This window comes from Eublepharis macularius, chromosome 12 (genome assembly GCF_028583425.1).
Source record: "Eublepharis macularius isolate TG4126 chromosome 12, MPM_Emac_v1.0, whole genome shotgun sequence".
Classification (NCBI taxonomy): domain Eukaryota; kingdom Metazoa; phylum Chordata; class Lepidosauria; order Squamata; family Eublepharidae; genus Eublepharis; species Eublepharis macularius.
Genome location: NC_072801.1, coordinates 34,914,087 through 34,935,321, shown reverse-complemented (window position 1 = coordinate 34,935,321; position 21,235 = coordinate 34,914,087). Strand labels below are relative to the sequence as shown.

The window sequence follows — 21,235 nt, the reverse complement described above, 5'->3', positions numbered from 1 at the left end:
ACTGGGGCTTCATGTCTAGTTGTCCCCCAGCACTGGAAACTGAGAGCAGCTTGTCCCTTGTTACCTGTGAAGGAACTTCTCATATGTTTGGCGATAGGCAAATCCTGCCCGTCGGACCCGTACGTTCTCCAGAAGCCCAAGGTATTCCACCTGATGCCTGCAACGTTCTTCATCAAACAGCTGAGGAGACTTCTTGTCATTGGGCTTAATGCAGCGGACATAAAATGGTTCCTAAAGGAGACAGCGTGGAACACAGCAGGTTTTTTTCAAAATCAAAAGCTGTGGTGCAAGGGCAGGAAGGAAGTAACTGAGGGGCAGCGATCACTTAACATCCCTGTTAAAGGAGCAAGCCAGAGAAACACATAGTCCTTCCTCCCCTCCAACTTGCAATATGAATGCTCTTTACTGTTCTTAACCATGCTGGTTTCAGGACTTGAAGCTGGCATTAAGATCCAGCTAGCAGCGAACCTGACTAGTATCACCGTGTTTAAAGGTTAGCATCACCAACTTTAATCACAGTTAAGACCAGAGGGGGAAGAGTCACGCCAAACAGGGGAGAAGTTGAGGGACAGGAGCACAAGGTCCTGCAAGGCCATCACAAATCCTTTAGCCAAAGTTAAGGGCCAGAAAGCATCACTTGCACAGGAAAGGTAACTATTTTATACCACTGTGTTGCAACACATCCAGTACATCCATATGGAACTGGCTTTTGTCAAAGCATTTATTTCTACAAGGGGTAACTGTCAGAGCGCCAACTGTGAAGATGGACTAATTACATAAAAATCAGCCATAAGGCTTTATTTTTTATGTTTGTCCATTTTGTTTATCCCCATAATATATTTAAGTAGAGTATCTGTGGGTTGTATCATACCAACCTTCCCCATTAAGCATTGAACCTTGTGCTTGAGTGCAAAGAATTTTATGCTGGAGGAAAGCTCCATGCTTAACTAAGCAGTGTGATAAGACAACATCCACTGTTCCTATTTCACAGACCGAAAAATGAGGCTAAGAGGCTCTCTTATAGACATGGGCACGAACAGCATTAGGAACGGGAAAAAACCACGAACAGCTCGTTCAGTTTGTGAGGCTCCATTCTAAATAAACAAGTGGTCGTTGCAAGCCTCGTTAGTTGCCTTCGTCAGCCCGTTCATCAAGCCAGACAGTCTGGGGCCTTTCAATCAATTCCCCTGGTAGCGGCAGGGACTGAACTCTGTCTGAACTCCTTCTGGCTTTCACCCTTCAAAGTACTTCCAGCAGAGAGTCCTGTTTTTGCCACTGTGAAGAGAAAATGACAACAAAGGGGGAGGCCCATGCATCATGCCTTTCCCGGGGTGCAATCTCTCTGAAACTTGGGGGGTCTTTGGAGGAGAGTGAGGACTATGTCCCCTGAAAATATGGTGGGTATTGGATATTGGGAAGGTCAGTTTGTGGGGTGTTTAAAGGGCCCTGCCCCTTGCACGTGGCAGGAAGGGGCCCTTTAAACTATCAGCTGGCAAGCAGCAGGGGGGAATCCCCCCTGCCACCTGATAGTTTAAAGGGATCTTTAAAGGGCAACGAACAATGAACAACAAACATGTTTGTGAACAGGGTCATGTTTGTTACTGTTCGTTGTTCATGGATGGCAACGAACAACGAACAGCTTGTTCGGGGGGGGGGGTCTGTTCGTGCCCATGTCTACTTTCTACACAAGACTTCTGACACATGTTCTTCGTGTGTTGGGAGATGCAATGTTAGCTGGGAGGCATAGTTTTAAAAGACAGAGCCGGTAGAGATTGCTGAGGAGGGGATAGATTCTCTCACAGCCCTCCTCCACCTCAGGTGTGCCAGACTGTCTCCCCTTCTGGAGCCTGCTGAGGCTCGGTTAATTGAAAGTTTTAAGCAGCAAGGGTGGCAAGGCAAAGGCTCTGGAAGCAGAGACAGTCTGGTATGCCAGAGGCACTGGAGGGCTGAGAGAGAATCTGCCTCCTCCAGACCAATTTCCACCAGCTCTGTCTTTTAAAACTACGCTTCCCAGATAACATTGCATCTCCTGACACTTGATGAACACGCACCCAGCCATCTTGCGTAGAGATACTCTAAAACAAGCCCCCATATCTATTAAAGAAGTTATTTTGGTATTTGACCAAGAGGCAGACCATCACAGCAAGCATGCATGTTGCTTGCCAAACATAATAAGTGAATGTATTGTGAAATTTGACTTCCATCTTGCACATGCAGCAAAATCTTTGTATTAAACCCATCATTTTGATAAATCAAGGAAAGGAATGGCTTTCTCAGAGAAAAATCTATGCCCTCTCACACTACTTTATTTATTAACTGAAGTGTCAAAGAGTTCACGTTTAGAAAAACCCATCAGATGGCACTATATGTGAATGTATTTGGAGATATGCTTGTCAAAGATATTTCCACAGGATGAAAACTTGCAAGCCTCTGATTCAGCACTGAAGCCCCTCTCTAGCCTCATCCACAGCAGTTACTTCTCCCCTTGTTCTCAACAAGATATTTCTGGTACAATCTATCACCATAGTAACAGCTATCCTATAAAAGGTAACAATCTACCATCACAGTGTAGAAACCGTCTCCCTGTCATTACTTAAAAGGTCAATTGAATGCATCCTCCCAATTAAAGCAGGCAGCCCCACAAGAAGCCTGCAACTAAAGATGTGGCTGGTTAATTCAAATCAATATGACATTTAGTACCCCAACTGAACCCCTGCCTCATGCCCCTTAAGATTCTCAGTTCCTACAGCAGAACCAACAGCGGAGTGAACTCTTCCTTTGATGCTTCTTCAGAATTCTATGCCTTTGAGTCACAAAGGTCCAACAGTTCCCAGTCCTTTGTCCTCAGGCTCCTGTTTCTTCCACCTGCCCCTCCATCGGTTTCCTGTCTTTTGCTTCACTGCTTACTTTCCTCTCTTTTCTTCAGCAACCTTGCCCCTGAGGTTCGGTTCCCCCAACCTTCTGGGAATACCTCCCAATCCAGACCCATAGAGTTCTCTCCATTTGTGCGGACTCAAGGTTTTAATCCTCGTTACAGTGGCACCTTGAGCATTTTGTTGATTATCTGTGGAAGTTCCATAACAACGTAATTTTTCCACCAATTGAGATTTGAGGTTCATTATTCTGAATGTAATATAATATAGATCCTTCCCTTCTTTTGTAAACCATTTTCTCATAATAGGAGTATCTAAATCCTGTCAAACTGAGTACTGATCAAGAATGTTTCAGCTGCTTCTACTCATTACAATGCGTAAAACTACTGTGTTATTTACCCTCCTTTTGTCAAGAGGATTGAGAACACTGGTTAGAAAGGCACGCTATCTTTCTAACAAGGTAAGTCTAAGGGACCATCCGCATCCCAGAGTGAGTAAAAAGAGGTCAGACTCTATCAGAAGAAAACCACAACACATTCTGCAAAACTAGACCAAAGGCAGCATTCTCAGAGATGAAAATACTGGTTTTAACATCTCTCACAAGGAGGAGACAGCTAGGCCATGTCACAGTCCTAAGAGCATCCTCAATGGGACCACTGGTGTGCTATAGCTCAGGGATCAGCACTACCAGGTGAGTCATGACAGCAGCCACAACTGCCAGCCCACTAGGCTGACGGGGGTAGGTAGCCCTACATATTCCCAGATCCACTTGCTGATCATGGATCTCAAAACATGGCTATCCCGAAGCCCCCAGTTCAAACCGTGGCTGCACAAGGGTCTCTGTTTACCTACTGCATATTTTCAAGGTGCTATGGACAAATTTATGCCTCCAGTGTGATAGCATGGATCAAAAAGAGGGGCGGTAATTCCTGCAACTTGCAAAAGGTGTTCTCTCTGCTTTGAAAGATGGACCAATTCTGAGAACAACTCTGTCCTGATTAAAAATGCAGAGTTCTTGCCTAACAGTTGATGCAAAGGCTCATGCTGTCAGACAGAGCACTCTACAGAACTCATTTGAAAGACCAGGAGATAGTGATGACAGCAATAATAAAAGCTTCTCTCTTTGCTACTTCTGCATCAGCTAAATTGTGCCCAGCGATATTGTTCAAGATGGTTCTTACCCTTCGAATACCTGGAAGTCTTCACCTTTGGGGAAGAAAACTTGGGTGAGTGCCGATCCAACACTTTTTGGCTAGGTTCTTTGCTGATGCACTGCCAGAAACATCTGCTTGTCACCATTACACAGATAGTTTTGATTGACCTCCCCGATTAGTGTGGATAGGATGCTTGGGGCTCTGCAGATCACCACTGCAAAACAGAGCCTTGTCCTTGCTGGCCAATTGAAGTATGCCAGGAGAAATTTCATGGGCTTCCTGTGAAGACTGTGAATGGGACAGGGACACTCTCCTTCAGCTTTAAAGGAAGCGGTGGTCATGCTTTTGTTGAAGAAAGCTCTCACTGGCCAATTATAAGCCAGTATCAAAACACACACACACACACGCTGCCCCTTATGCAGGATGATTAGGCAGGTGGTAGCAAAGAAGCTGCAACCATACCTAAATGAGGCATTTGTCCTTGAGCCTTTCAAGTCAGGCTCTGGGCCTGCTAGTGGGATGGGAGAGGCTTTTGTTTCTCCGATTGATGACACCAGTTTACAACAGCTGGATAAACACATTCCTTTTTGATGGCCCTGCTCCCTTTGTGAAACTTATATGTAGCCACATAAGTAATGTGATAGGGTGGTTCAAGGCTGTGAAAACGGTGTGTGTATGGGGAAGAGGCTAAAGCGGCTTTCCCCTGAACTCTGGGGCTGCAAATGGAAAAGAACCAACATACATCAGGGAGGCACAAAACTCCCTTTGCACCTGTGATACCATCTCCCTGTGTTGCTCTCCACAAAAACAAGGACTTTGTAATTTGTAAATGGATCCTAACAGGTGCTAAACTGTCGCTGTTCAGAGAGCGGGGGGGGGGCAAGGTTTTTCGTTTAACTTGACAGGCTTGTGACCTTAAAAACTGGCACCCAAATGAATCTTGGCTGAATTCCCCTTCTGCAGAAAGCACAGCAAAGAACTGCAAGGAATAGCCTACCTGAAGAGGTCAGGAAAGCTCCCACTCTCCTGGCTTTCTGCAAACTATGCAACACTGAATTATTCAAAAGGGGTTTTTTTACTCAGAAAGGCGGGCTGAACTGTAAGAAGTGGTTTCAAAGAGATGCATCAGTAAAGGGATAGGGACTATATACTTTACTACTATCTACTGTCCGCTGCTGTAAGTATAATACTACTGGATAGTTTCCATGTTGTTTAATATGTCAGCTTCAAATTGTTTATGCTCTGTGTCAGCCTTTCTTCAAATTTGTATTGGATTTCTGCTGGTTTTAAATCTCAGCAAATTTGCATTTATATACCATATTATATTGTTTATTGAAACGTCTTTGAAATTGGCTGTTCTGAATCACACTGTCTAATCCGCCTCTCTCCCTCTCTGGTCTGAGACAAAGTTAGTGGACTCTGGCCTCCAAGTCACAGGGGGAATCCGCTCTTTCCTGCCTACTTTCCTACCACTAAACAAGAACACACACTCCAGGAAAGGAACCAGCAGTGAAAGCCAGATGGATATACTCGCCAGGATCCTAAGCATTGTGAGAACTAGTTCCAAATGAGCTTTTGTTGAACAGCAAGCCTTCTCCTGTGTCATGTGGAATTGCTTTTGAAAACAAGGAGCACTTCAAAAACAGTTGAGATATGGCATGGTGAAAGACAGCAGCCAAACAGATTTTTAAAAAACCTTTTCCTCCCTTAAAAATCTGATTCTTCTCCTCCCTTGAAGGTCTTGCAATAGCCTGTCACCTCTGTGTATCCCAGCAGATCTTTCAGACTCAGCGTTTTACTGACAAACACTTTTACATGTGTACGTTAACATGGTACGTCACGTCTTTTTCTGCATCTTGTATTTGTGGGTTGCCTCTCGCTAAAAAAATAAATAAATGGCCCAATCGATAAATCTTCAACCGTACATTGTTTTGCACAAATCATTTTGGAAGCTCTGATAAACAGCCTAAGATTCAAAAAAAAAGCTTCATGATTTGTGCATGTGTGCATAGTCTTCTGCAATGCCAAAATGGCCTCGCTATTTTGATGATGGTATAGAGTTGATCAGATTCTTCCTCTGTCCCCATCCTAGAGTTCTTCAAGTCTGATCTTCTGATCCACTGACAGAGGGAAGCTATACAATGTTTGGCATTCTCGTGGACTCCAGACAGTTGGCACAGCATGCCTATCCTGCATACCCACTTACTGGCTGAGCCCCTCTTCCTGCAGCACAAACCGGACAAGGATCATGTAAACTCTGTAAATATTATGAAGATTTAATTTTTTACACTGACTTTTCAAAAGAAGGAACTCTAATTAAAAAAATGTCACAAAACCCACAAGAAACTGTGGAAAAAAATCTTCCTTGTAAGCTAAGAGCTGGCAAAGGTTTAGAAATGTAAAATGGCAGCTTGCGATCTGTTTGTAACATTAGCTTTATTTGGAAAGGATTGTGTTTTTTTCCAGTCTCCAGAAAGGCCAATCTCTAATTAATCAGATGAATGTGACGACTAGTGATGGATCTGTGCCCATATGAGTTTCACACCAATGTTTGTTCCCATCATTTAAATGCTGCACTTCTTTGCAGAAGTGATAGAATCCAAGTATTTACTTTTTGATGCCCTCTTTAGATCTTTTTTTTTCAGGGGGGGGCGGGGAAAGGGAGTTTAGCAGTGATGAAGTATGTAATTTATACTAACCAAAGAAAAAGAAAACATTGTCACACATACGCAAAAAATATATATATGAAAATAGCATATGCCAGGAAAGCTTCCATTTTTTATTTTGGGAGACTCACTGTGTCAACATCTGAACACATCACTATGTCATACTGGCTGAAGCAGCATGTCAAAATAATATATGTTTGAGCTAGAGATGTCTGGCTTATTAGGTGACAGGATTAAGAATACTGAAAAATATCCATTTACAGTGGAGACAAGTGAAACCACAAAAGAGAGAGGGTGGGGGGGATAAGCGCAGCTAGCAAATGAAAGAAATAAAAGTCCGCAAGGACTGCAAACTCAGTCCTGCAGCAGCTCATCACTCACTATAGCTGGCAACCAAAGAAGGTTCTTTAAAGAAAGGAAAGAACCCCCCCCCCCAGTTATCTTCTGGGGGGAAAGACCAAAGCCTCAAGAGGCAATGGTAAGGATTTAGTGTTTATCAGCCACACTCCACTGCACAGGGCAGCAGCATCAATCAGCCCAGATATACTTTAAAATAATGGGAAACCACCTCATCTTTTATTTCTCGATGTAAAAGATCTGCTTTCACAAGCAGGAAAACGGGGAACAAAATTTCTCTGAGAAGAAGGAAATGGAGGAGGGAGTAGATTTAATTGTTAAGGTCTCAAGTGAAAACAATCCTGTTTTGATCATGAATTGGTCACACAAACACTGACCCTGCATTAATCAAGGGTACACGTGGATTCTGCCGCTGGCTCCTAATTAAGGAGTCACTCTCTGCCCACTGACTTTGAATGACTGCACACACTATTGGCTGCCGTATGATTTCTGATTTTTTTTATATTTGGTTACTTGTTGCAGACATTGTTTTAAATAACTGATAGTAAGCTGCTTTAGAGATTATGGAGTTGAAAGGCAGGGTAGAAAGATTTTAAATGTGTTCCACCAACATGAATAAGAACAGGGTAAGTATCTAAGGACCAGTTGGAGCCATACCAACAGAAAACCATTACCAAGAGGTTTAACAGCAACTCTTCTCCTTACGGCCAGAAGAAGCCTGCAATCCATGCTTGGATCATTTTTTGTGCAACAGGATGAACACTTGCATTCCTTTGACAACCGTGCTCTCACACAAAAGGCCACAATACCATATACTGGGAACATTTTGAACTGTGTGTCTTACTAGCAGTTTAATATGCAATGCCAGAATTCCCTCATTAAAAAAAAAAGTTTAATTTAACCCAAACCCATCCACCCACCAGTACAACCCACTTCTTTAACATATTGACTTGACAGCTGTGAACCTCCTAATGGTTTCCTAAAGGTCAGGATTAAATGTGCCAGTTGCTGCTGTGGATGACTCAGCAGTCCTTCTTCATTAAGGAGAAGGCTGGACACAAAACTTCACATGATTAAGGACTGGTCCTTTCCTATGCACTGCACAGCAAGAACCCCTCCTGGGACCAGCTAATGGTTTTCATTTGTACTTCCTTATCCTGTCTCTTTATAACTTTGTCTTGTAGAACTAAGATTTGAGGCTCTTCCACTTTAGAACATTTTGCATTTTTCAGTGCACTGTGATTTGCTCATTTTCAGTGCTCTTAATGCCCACACCTTAATAGAACCTTCAGCTCAGTTTACTCTTTATCCTTTTTAGACTGCTTTTATCATTGCCTCATAGCTCTGCCTTGCTCTCTCTCTCTCTCTCTCTCTCACACACACACACACACACACACACTCACTTATACAACGGACTCTAAGCCCACTGGCAGGCACCCGCACCATGACTTCTATGGGCACACAGGAATAAGAGAACACAAAGCTAAATTGCGTCAAAGTACCTTCTTACCTTAGATGCTAAGTTGTCCACTAAAGCTATCATGGAGTTCTTGAATAGGGTAGCAGCAGTCAATGGCCTCTTGGTCACCTCTGTGATGCTCAGTTTGCCTTCCGGCCACATCTTTTTCAACACAGGATTAGAGCTACAAAGCCAGAGGATGAATGGTAAAAGATCGCTAGTATTTGATCTGGGTGTCAAGAATAGGAGGGCGCATTAAGCTTTGCTCCTACCTATTATACATCAGGCGCTTGAAATCTTGAAATAAAGTGTCCTTGTTTTTATCAATAAATCCCGTGACTGAGTAACTGGTAAATGAAAGAAAAACAACAACAATTTGAGTGCAATACAGTAGGCCACTTTGAAATGCAGAACCAAAAAATAACACTAGTCTAGCATGATACATCGCCACATACATTACCAAGCAACTGTGGCAAAGGGGTGGTGGTGAAGAGTGCCGTTAAGCTTCATGGCAAGAGACTAACAGAGGTGGTTTGCCAATGCCTGCCTCTGCAATCCTGTTATTTGTTGGTCTCCCATTCAATTACTGACCAAGGCCAACTCTGCTTAGCTTCCAAGATCTGATGAGATCAGGCTTGCCTGGGTTACCCAAGTCAATGCACATGGCAAGGGGCACACAACTAGATATTCTCTTTGGGTCCCTCATTAGGGAGAAAAATATAGTATAAATTGAAAGATTAAAAAATGAATAGAATAAAAAAGGCTTCTCCCAGTGACAGATGTGAAACCAGGCTCAAGTTTTTCCCCTAAGAAAACTCTGAAGTGCTGCATGAAAGAGATATAAAGTGTGATAGATCAGAGGCTCAGATATGTTTATTTATTTTATTTCATTTATTTCCTGCTTTCCCCTAATTGAGACCTAAAGTGACTTAGTTCTCCATCTCTATTTTATCCCCACATCAGATTAAGTTTGTCACTGAGGTAGGTTAGGCTGATTGTATGTGACCATCCCAAGGCCATCTAGCAAGCTTCCATGGTACAGTGGGGATTTGAACCTGCCTCTCCCAGATCCTGTTCCAATACTCTAATCATGACATTACACTGGCTCTCATGTGTTCCACAATATCGTATCAAGAAGTCTATATAAAAAGCATAATAAATGCCCATCTAACCCAGTATCATCTACTCACAAATCTTTCCCACCCCACTATCCTTTATCCAGGAAATGCCAAGGACTAAAATATTGAACCCTGGGCATACAAACCATGTGCTCTCCCACTGAATTGTCCAACTGGCCCAAACTCTTAAACCTCTGCCTATATATGAGCTTAGAAGGCAGAATTATGCCCTTGGAAGAGTAAAAGCAGAATGGAATAGGAGAGTGGGGAGAAATCCTTTATTCCATGTACAGAGCCTGGAGTTCTATGACTCAGCAAATGAAGAGCACAAACCAAATTACTTTTTACATCAAATTTCTTCACCCTTGTCCATGGACTGAAGAAAGCAAAAAAAACCAACAACCTGAAGACTATTTTAGGCTATAACGAAAATGCAGACACACAGAAAGAAGAAACAGTGTGGTTAAAAATATATATATATGAGAATATATTAATAGCAAGCAGAAGAGCAAATGTGAGAACCACACACTTACATAACATCTCCGGCATAGTGCTTAATCCGAAAGTCTCTGTCAAAGTCCAAGTTTTTGTCTGTAGCACAGAGCTTAAAAATAAAAGGTTAACAGGTCACCATTAAAACACAGGTATCAAAGACCTCAGACTGTCTTCCAAAGCTGCTTTTAAATTCAGGTGTGGTTTGGCTGTGAAAATCCTTTTCATAATGTTGTTATTTAGTAAAAAAAATTTAACTAGACAACCAAGGCAATCTTTTCTTTTAGATTCAGTGACACTGTTCTATTTATAAATAGAAACTCAAAGAAATTAGACTTTGAGGTTTTGACTGCCATCTGTTCGTTCCTTGTTCTTTTGTGCAATGTCACAAACATACACAAGGGGAAAATGTAGGACGTCATTAAGCAGACAGTTCATTGCAAACTTTATTCTAAACTAGTTGTTTTCACAGGAAACAGCACCAAATGAAAGCAGCATGGACAGAACAGTGAAGACTACAACCAAAAATCAGGAAACTTTCTCAGATAGGCTGCCAGATCAGGTTAATGGGTCATTTTTGAAGAGAAGTGGGCATATCTTTTCTCAGAGGTTTCAGATACACCAAAACTTAAACTTGTTTGCCAAGCTGCATATTTTGAAGTTTAAAGGTCAAAATCCTCAAGATGCAAAATGGCTAACCAAAAATGCTGAAGGGCCGTAAGTTCTAAATGCAGAGTGATAACAGCACATTGTTTCGCACCTCTGACAATGCTTTCAATTTCCTCTAACACAGCAATCTTAACAGAGAAATGCAACTTAAGAGGGCCATGAGGAAGAAATGTTTGAAGCATTCTTGTACAGTCAGAAGAATACTGGAAAAAAACGAGTGCGCTGTTCCCAGGAACTGGACTAACTTTCTGGCTGTATCCGCAAATAAGGCAGACCCAGCTTGTTTCCTCTCAAACCACCTTATTACCACACCCCAGAGAACCTAGGTTGGCAGCAAAGAGTTGCAACATGACAGCTTGAGGAACATGTTCAAATGGTGTGTGTGTGCGGGGGGGGGGGGTGCTGAACCCAATCTTTGTCTGCCATTTTCCCCCTGCAACCTTCCTCCCTCCATATATTCCCCCACCCATCCCAGCTCTAAGACTCAAAGTTAGCATAACATGAAAAAACAAACTCAAAAAGTAAGACAGCAGGTGGACAAAGGCCTCAACACTCTTTTCCTGCTTTCCATATCTCCACTTGAAATTCACGTATCCATTTATGTCCATATAGTTTATGGCTATATAATACATCAATTGTCTGATCAGCATACTTGAGGCACATGTCTGGTGCTTGCTCTAAGTATTGCAAAAATTCTATTTCCTGTGAAGAAATTCTATGTAGGGAATCCGTAAAGGGTGAAGAAGCCTTGATATTCTCAATATATGAAATAAAGGAAGGAGGGAGACAATCTGACTGAAAATACTGGATGATGCTCTGTCCAGCACAATGAGTTTCATGCATATAGCACAACCATTTGGCTCTCAGGCAACAGAAAAATACTTGTAATTTAATTCAGATTTCTCTTTGGTACACAGGGGGAGTATTTTCCTATGGTGTTTTAGTTCTGCAAATCAGAAACGCAAACTGATAGCAGCCCACTAGATATCTAGCCCATAAACTAGGCCACTAATATATAGGGCATAGCACCCCCTCAGAGCTTATCCACCCTGATGCAGAACCCAACTAGTTTCACAGGGGAGCAGTGAAGCATAAACTATGAGAGTGAGAGATCGCTACTCCTATAATACAGCAGCACACAGTCTTTGATGCTCTTCAGAAGCATCCATCTCAGCATCTGTGGTCTCTGTTGTTGGTTTCAGTAAAGCTGCATCACAGTACCTGGGAAGCCCAACATCATCTTGGCTTTCCTTTGAGGGGCATGATTAATAATTTAAGCATCAGGAGGGAGAAACTTGACTTTTCATTCTAATTTATAGCTCGAAATAGCAATATTCCTAATAAATGCATGGTTAGAACCACACCACCAGGCACGTATGATATGATCTCTAATTGAAGATCTGGGAGCATCCAGAGAAACATAGGAATACAAGCTTTATTGTACAAAGGCACATTCAAGCATCTCTCCCATCAATATTTGAGAAAACACTGAAAAACATGAGCGATTTTAAGCCATCTGTCTGACATTCAGAATGCGTATTGTGAAAAGAGTTAAGAGGAACCAAAAATATAGTTCATCACCATATCTTCGGATCTATTAATCTCACTCTAGAGAACACGTATCTGAGAGGTTTGGGAAAGGTGTATCTGGGCAGAGTTCCAGATTTCTCCAGCCTCCCCACTCCCACAAACTAGGAAGCAAATGTAATTTGGTTCCAGCACTGTTCACGATAGAAGAGGATCATCAGGTTCAAATGGCAGAATGTGACCAAGATTTAAGGCTAAAGATATTGAGCACAGCACAGGCAGAGACTAAGATTTCCAGAAACAATTAGCTAGGTGTTTGGGAGCCACAATCTCTCTTCTAAATAGTTTGCTTATAACTTGGTTCTCTTACTGTTTAATGTCTTCCCAATGGTATCATCTGCTGAGAACAGCTCAAGGAAAGCCTACATTAAGCTCTTCCTACACTTGTGTAGTTCTAACACAGTTGACTAAGAAGCACACATTTCAGAAAAAATCCTTTAACTAATTTCCACATTGTGCATCATTTGGTTTATGCAAGGAATACAACAACTAATTTTCTGAAGACCAATTCCTATCGTCTTCACTGGACAACAGCATCAATGAGGAAATGAGGCTCTATGAAGGAGAAGCAGCAAATAATCTTCTCTGAGGCTCTCACACATGCAGCAAAATTTATTTTTGAACAGCTATATGTTGCATGCCTCAAGTTCCCCATAAAACCCTTCATGGTGATAGTGCAAACAGAACTTCCAGACTAGGCTGTTTCAACAGTGTACCTACCTATACCGCTAGATGCTTTTCAAAGTTAGAATGTAAAAAAAGTAAGGGCGACATGGGCCGCTCAGTGGAGGCTGCTTGAAGTTACCCCTGCTGACAATCTCTCCTGACAGTCCAGCAACATTGGCTCTCTCTAGCCAGCATCTCCATCGAGCACGCTAGCCTGCATCCAACCATTCGTACACAGAAAATGGAATTTCCTCATATGTTCTTCTGCATTCCTGCAGCCACTGAATTCTCTTAAGGCCATTCCCAGCTCACAGAACCTGCACATTGGGATAGCTGCATACAGTGGGAGGGCTGGAATGAGGAAGGACCAAATCACTCTGCTCCTACAAACACAACCCCAGTGAATGGATGGGGCCATTTCATCCCTTTGAACCTCCTCACTGCGATGCCCCCCACTTAACCTATATTTATTTGTTACTCCTTCATGGTGCTCCCATAATCTCAGGAATTTTCTCTTCTGGGGTCAGAAGAAGCTTCAGACACAGGAGAAGGAGAGAAAACTCTTGTGCCTTCTATACATGGTTGGCTGAATCCAAGCTGCTGCCTGCATGTACCGGCTTGCTCCACCATGTAGTTCAGAGAGGGGCTGAATTGCAAATCACAGGCTTTTCCAACTAAACACAGTCAAGTTATTTGCTCCTGAAATGGCATCAAGGACCCTTTCTAAAAACTTCACAGTCCCAGGAGAAATGTAAGGCAGCAACATTATTATTAATTGAACTGATTAATCCAGTTAAAGACCTTTCACTGGGGTAAAAAGAATGAATCAAGCCTCATTTTCGATGAAGCAGTCCCTGGTCTCTCTTCTCTTCTCTAAATTGGCCATTACCCTTATACCTCCATGCCCTAAGAGGACAGGATAGAGGGAAGGACTAAAACATGGAGCTGTCTCACAGGTTGGCACTAGTGTTGGTCCCTACCTCTTGGAGAAACACACTCTACCTTGTGACTAAGGTCCAAGCTACACGATACGTGCCTGGTCACAGGTGCGTGACTCGATTCACAATCATATATACATGGAAGAAATTACCTTTAAAAGCACTTGTTCATTCAGAGCTGCAAGGGAAGGGGAAAGAAGCTTCCAGTTTCCCTCCCAGGGAGCCAGAGAAAAGGGTCAAAAATCCCCCCTGCCCTTTTTCCTGGTGAAAGCAGGGTGGAAGGGAAAACAGAAGCTCCTTCTCCTTCTTGCAGGGCTCCCTTCCAGTGCCACGTGAACAGCACTTTTTAAGGTGACTTCCCCTGATTTATGTCCTACTAGGTCCAATTGTGCACTCATGAGCCAGCACATTTTGGGCATACCATGTAGTTATGCTTTAAAGCAAGGCAAGACTAGGTACCGCAGGGCTTACTTTCAGGCTGCAGTTTTACAAATTTCCTTGGGACCAATTTCAATGGATCTTATTTCAGAACACCCAGATGCAGAAAGCATGTTATTTCCCCCTTGAGAATGATGGGATTTATGAAAAAGGCAATTAAACCATGAAATGGCTAGGAAATCTCCAGTCAGGCAACAACATCAATTAAAAAGCCTTCTTCCAATTATTTTGACCTGAACTACACTGCAATTAAACACAGTAATAAGAATATGGGGGGGGGGGGCATGGGTTCAGCAGATTTGCTCAAAATGTTTTCTGTCAAACCAATTAAAAGCGACTGCAGAAGAGTCTCCTTATTATATCACTGCTGTTTCACTACAACAAGCCAAAACAACCTATCTAAATTTTAATTCTATCATGTTAATTCTGGAGGCAGTCTCAAGCATATTTTTCATTCACCCCCAGCCCCTTTATTGCAAAAGGATTCCAGCTGAGCTCTCATCAGCAAGATTAAAAAAAAAATCACCACTGTGCGATCTTCAACCCGCAGCTCGATTTTGAAAGCAGTGGAGGAAGCTGTTTGGCCCAGCCCCAGCAAAAGCAAACATTCGACTTGAGGGCTTCATAGTACAGAGGTAAAAAAAGCAGTATTTTGTAACTGATGAGGATAATCACTTGACTACCAAACGCCAACACCGTCTGTATTTGCTGCCACAGAAAATTAACAGATTAGGAAATGGTCATATGAATGTAAACTGGGTCCCTATTGGTGGTAAGTGACATCATGACTGTCTAGCCAAATTCCTGCTCCTGTTTTTTTTCCCCCTGTTGCATTAAATAGGCTACTACTCCCCCTGCTGGTCATCTAAGCAAATCAGATGACTGCAACGAGAAACTCGGAACTCGGGCAGATTATCTACAAACCACAGCAAGATGAACAGAAGCCATTATTCTGATCATGTGTTTCTCAAATATAGGCCCATGCACACCTTTGACCCCTTCCTGCACGAGTCCCAGCTGCTCCCCTTCTCTGACTGGTGCCATCAGAATAACTAAATTCACGCAGGAAACGGTTCTGTTTCATGCAGTATTCAGTCAGCCATATTCCCCTCCATACCAAAGCCACACCTTTCCATTCTACTGAAAACCTCTGCCAGTCCCCATCCACTGACACAGCCACAGTTTTTTTCTGATACAGCACCCGCATATATCTAATTCTGAACTTGCTTCCATAGTGTGGTTAAAAAAAAAATTTACACAATAGGGACAGGTGGGAGGGGGGGTACAGAGAAACAATGTAGATATCTAAATCTAGCACCCTAAGAGAGCAACAAAATTTTCCTGGGCATGAGCTTTCATGAGTCAAAGCTCAGTTTGTTATATACAAACACAACACGCATATCTGGACACCTTACTTCAAAAAAAAATGCCAACCAAGATCATGGTCAGGATTATGGAGTTGCTAAGCAACACCACAAAATTGGGCACTTAAAGGAGCAGCTGAAGGAGAGGGAGGAGGGAGGGAGCAGCTGCCAGTGGCAGAGATGGGGGAGAACAGTAGTAACAGGGGGAGGAGCAGGAGCTGGTGGCAGCAGGAGAGAAAAGTGGTTATGGGGGGAACTTGAGATGACAACAATGCATCGGGACTAAAGGGATCGAAGGGGGCTGCCCCCTCTCCTTATGAAGTCATGCGCTGCATTCCCATACAAAATCCTAGGACCCGCATAGTCCAAATTCCATGCCCCATCACTTCTACCACTATAGGTATCTCAGCTTTATTTTGCTAGTTAATGCTACCTCCCTCTCCCTCTCCCTTCCCAGAACAGTAAGGGAAACAAGAAACTGCCTTTATGTCATTTGTGCATGATGCCCCTCTGTACTGGCCTCGGAGAAAACAGAAAGTGGGGCAAATGCAAAAGGAAGAAAGGAAAATTTTCAGTACAAGATTTTTATTTTCCAACCAGGTGCTTGTGAGGCAGATATAATTAACCACAGACCTTTAGCTTTGTATGTACTTCCACACAAAACTGTATAGTGCAGGAGACATTAGAATGACCTTGAAAGTTGTTTGTTCTCTTATTAAAGCTAACATTTTTCTCATTTACAACTTTGGCCAAATTCTTACTGAGGTGATCACCTTCTGTAATGGGGTGTACCATTTCATACTACAGGGGGGGACTCACATGATGGAGTGCTCCTCCATCCAAAAAACAAACAAACCCTGTCCCTATACCAAGAAGACTAGCATGTTGAGGACAAGTTCCCTAGTCTTCTAGGTCTAGGAAACATTTTTATATGGAGGTACCCTATATTACATGGACCCCCATCTGTAATCTGACACGATAAAATCCAGACACATCTTGGTAGAAACTGGGCCTGTGCCTTTGTGGGACCTGTGGAAAATGAACACTTAAGAGCCCAAGGAAACATTACATTTTTTCACAAGTTCACCAAGGAAACTTGTAGACATACTGCAGCTTTAAGTCCCTGCAACATCTCATGTGTAAACAGGCCTGATTCTGATCAGGACAGCAGCATAGGGTGAGAAGGGGTTCCGAATTATCCCTCTACAACCATTTTTGGCCTCTCATTTGAGTACAGCCCCTGGGGCTGTTTTGGTTACTGGAAAGGTGTGGGGAAAGACAGGAGTTCTTCCCTCCATGCCTCTGTCCAGATCAGAATCAGGCCCACCAGTGCTTTTTACTCATGAATTGCCTTAGGGACTTGCATCAAGTTCCCATGGCAAATGCATGAAAAAAGTAATGTCTGGATTGGCTCTTAATGAAACTCATCCAGGCTAGCATCAACAACTGACAGCGCACATCTTATGGACAGAGGCAGGTCATTTATCTAAGCAGCACGTTCCCTGTACTTCTGATGATCACACCTTGGTAAGCATAGAATCTGCATTCAGAGAACCTGGACACTTAAAAAGCAAGTTCCGAGCCCTTGCATTGCAAGTAGGCATGAAAATACAGAGAAAGCGCTGGGTTTGTTTCACAGGATGACTACCAGGATGAAACTAAACTGACTATATTCAAACAGGTTTAATCTATTCAGCCAGCAGGGGAATCACTTCACAGACAAAAACAGGAGTACCTTTCTGCTGGAGAAGTGAGCGTGTTTCCCCAATTTGTTATTAAGTGCCTCCAGGAACATCTCATCAGTGACTTTTCCAACATTCACGCAGGCATCGTCCAGATTAGCAATGATCCCTTTATGTTGCTGCTCCACTAGGTCAACGATGATCTGATTGTTGAAATAGTCAATCTACCAAAAGTAACAGAGCCAAAATATTTACAACAGAAAGTGAGAAAGACTGCATTAAAAAAAGAAGCACATACGGGAGATCAACAACAGGAAGTGCAGGAATAAATGTTGCTTGCTGGTTCCTTGGGATGCATCTTCACCCCAAAAGTTGCTAAAACATTTTTTCAGTTTCACAACTAACATTTCAAGCAAATTTGGGCAAACCTATTTAAGCCCTATTACAGACTGAAAAGTCTGGTACAAACTTGTAGGGTGGAAAGGGTTTGTAAAGACTCAGTGGAGAGATGAGGGTTTAAGACATTCTTTGATCTTGCCACAGCTACCCACTAGTGCAGAATCCCGGGCTGCTGGCACTTTTGAGTCCATAATGGCTTTCAACAACCCCGTTTATTTACTCACATGCTTCCAAGGAATCCCCTCGCGCTGATATTCTTCCTGCTCTTGCTTTAAAACAAGCTGAATGAAGAGTTGCTGCAATTTCTCATTGCAGTAATTAATACAGAACTGCTCAAAACTGTAAAAGAAAAGAGAAATCTATTAATTTGCCACCAAAAAATAAATTTAAGTCATACACACATTCTTTAAGAGTGCTCACCTGTTATTGTCAAAGATCTCAAAGCCATAAATATCCAGGACTCCAATGACCGTGTTCTTCCCATGAACTGTGCTGTTGTGGTCCTTCACTTCAATTACATCATTAATGTGTGTTACAATCCAGCAGAAGAGACGTTCATATATAGCCTTCCAAACAAACAAAAACAGTCAATCGCACAGAGGTCACATTTAGTGACCATACTTATTTCAAGTGCATCTCTGCAGCATTCTAATGGAGCATCAAGCTGAGGAATACCTTTTTCAGCTGTCAAAATCACAGAAAATTATTATTATTATTGTTATTTATTTAATTTATAGCCTGCCCTCTCTGTGAGTGGGCTCAGGGTGGGTTACAGCAACAGATAAAATTACAGTAAATAAAACAATAAAATCACAACTCATTTATCACAGCATAATTTCCAGTATCCTACACGGGGCTCCCTTCCCTTTCCCTGCACATCATACACATAAGAAGGGTGGAGGTGTGAGTTAATAAACTCTAACTCTTCATGCATGGGGGTGGGGGAGATAATCATATGGCCCCCGGCTGGTAGGAAACCGGTGGGGAGGCTGATTAGATGGAATCAGTGCTGGCCTCAGCCACATGCCTGGCGGAACATCTGTCTTACAGGCCCGCTGAAAAGATACAGGATCTAGGCAGGCCCAAGTGTCTTCTGACAAAGAGTTCCACCATGTCAGGGCCAGGACGGAGCATGCCCTAGCCCTGGTTAAGGCCAGTTGAGCCTCCCTGGGGCCAGGGACCACCAGTAGGTGTTTACCTGCAGATCTAAGTGCATACGGGAAAAGGCAGTCCCTCAGGTATGCTGGTCCCAGTCTGTTTAGGGCTTTAGAGGTCAAGACTAAAACCTTGAACCTGATCTGGAACTCCACGGGGAGCCAGTGTAGCTGATGCACATGTACCCTGAATGGAATTCAGGCCACATTTGCATCAGCTCTCAGGCCACGTGCGCAGCATTCTGGACCTGTCAGGACACGTGCAGCAGCATTCTGGACCCGCTGCAATTTCTGGGTCAGGCCCAAGGGAAGCCCTGCGTAGAGCAAGTTACAGTAGTCTAATCTGGAGATGACTGTTTCATGGATCACTGTTGTTAGTTCATGGGCAGAGAAATAGGGGGCAAGCTGCCTGGCCTGCTGGAGATGGAAGAAGGCAGGCCGGGCAACTGCTGTGACCAGGGCCACCATTGAAAAAGAGGAGTCCAGCGTCACGCCAAGGCTTTTGACCATGGGCACAAATGGTGCCCCATCAAAGGCTGGGAGCTGAATTCCCACACCTGCTACCCCACAGCCCAAGTACAGGACCTCCGTCTTCATGGGATTCAACTTCAGTGTGCTCTGCTTCATCCATCCAGATAGCCTCCAAGGCTCTAATTAGGGCATCGCGAGCAGAGCCAGGCTGGCTGTCCATCAACAGATACAGTAGAAGCAGAAGCAAACTGCTTAACTTTGACTGGCACAATAAAATTCCAATTTACAACAAACTGATTTTCAAAAGATCAGTCCCGGATTATTTTCCATGATCAAGATTTTACTCCTGCTTTCCTATAGCCTCAAGCTTCATGTGCTCCCCCTGCAATAATGGCCACAGAGAAAATGTAGTTGCTGTAACATGACTTGAGAGATGATCTTTTCAAACACATGCAAGTTATATTTCCCAGAATTCTGGAATATCAAGAGCTCCATAGACATATAAGGACTAACACTACTGGCACCACCAAACAGCTCAAAACAGACTTAAAGAGAGTCACTTGGTTTGGCTCCATGTGACAAATAAGGATCATCTTGACATAAACAGGCAGGAAAAGTTTTGAAAATTTGAAGAAAGCTTCTCTTCCTCCCCTCCTACTTGCAACCTAGAAAAATATTTTCAAGGTTGCCTTCAACTATCTCAAGGCAGCCATGCCAGCAGTTAAAGACTTTCCACAGCAAAATATGAAAACACAGATATAAGAAAGATCTGAATAGTGTGGACAAAATGGAGACTATATTCATCTATGGTGGTCTTGTCCTAAAATTCAGTTGTTCTGGGATCGAATCATACAAAAAATTAAAATAATAACAAACTATGCAATTCCCAAGTGCCCTGAAGTAATCCTGCTAGGACTCTGGGAGGATCAGACGGTCCCATCTACTAGGAAAAATCTGATATTTTTATTGATTGCTGCGGCAAAATTGCTTTTAGCCTCAACCTGGAGACAGGAAAAAACTCCAAGTGTATCACAATGGCTCAGAAAACTATGGGACATTTTCATAATGGAAAAAATAGCGGATCACCTTAAAGGCTTAGATAATCCACAATATCAATCGTGCTTTTTTGTACAATGGCTACCATTTTTAACCTATTGTCATAATACCAATCAGTTACCTAACGTAGATTTACATACACTTAGCTTCTTTGCTATAATGTGACTTCTTATACTCAGTGTATTGTTTTCAATGTTAATATTGGCTGTTTGTTAAAACATCAAGGTTTTCATCTCTTCCATGTATTGCCCATTATGCTGTTGTTTAATTTGGTTATTTGTAGTTTTGGAAAAAGTTATATAAAATGCAAAATAAAAAGTTAAAAAAAAAAAAGAAAGATCTGAATAGCCCAAGCTGTACAGAATGAATCCACATTCACCTTTGCAAATGCATTTCTGCCATAGGTAGCTTCTTGCTCAGTATGCTGCTTATCAATGACATCCCGGCCAGTAGCAACCGTTCGAAAAAGTAGGGCCTTCTCTACCATGCCAGCCTTGGTTGACAAGAGATCTGCAATGACAGACACGAGCTTGCTGTTTTCAATCACTGGCACATCACCATCCACAGAAAACTTCAAATTGCCCTGCAGAAAAAAAAAAGAAAAGAGAGAGATAGATTTGTTCACTCTCCATCAGTGCATGCAGAAAAATTACTTTGATAAGGCCACAGATTTCAAATTCTTTAACATGGGC

At 42.7% G+C, this 21,235-nt stretch overlaps 1 protein-coding gene across 1 annotated transcript in view; it reads right to left on the bottom strand.

Annotated features, from left to right (window-relative positions):
- The window catches only part of MYO1D (myosin ID), a 153,345-nt gene that overhangs the window by 92,367 nt on the left and 39,743 nt on the right, over window positions 1–21,235 (bottom strand). Inside the window, exons 8-15 of the mRNA XM_054992565.1 lie at window positions 20,923–21,126; window positions 18,283–18,428; window positions 18,087–18,201; window positions 17,517–17,687; window positions 10,161–10,231; window positions 8,782–8,856; window positions 8,561–8,693; window positions 65–231 (exon numbers count right to left, since the gene is read on the bottom strand). Coding sequence (XP_054848540.1) covers window positions 65–231; window positions 8,561–8,693; window positions 8,782–8,856; window positions 10,161–10,231; window positions 17,517–17,687; window positions 18,087–18,201; window positions 18,283–18,428; window positions 20,923–21,126 — 1,082 coding nt within the window. The remainder of the gene's footprint in view (window positions 1–64; window positions 232–8,560; window positions 8,694–8,781; window positions 8,857–10,160; window positions 10,232–17,516; window positions 17,688–18,086; window positions 18,202–18,282; window positions 18,429–20,922; window positions 21,127–21,235) is intronic.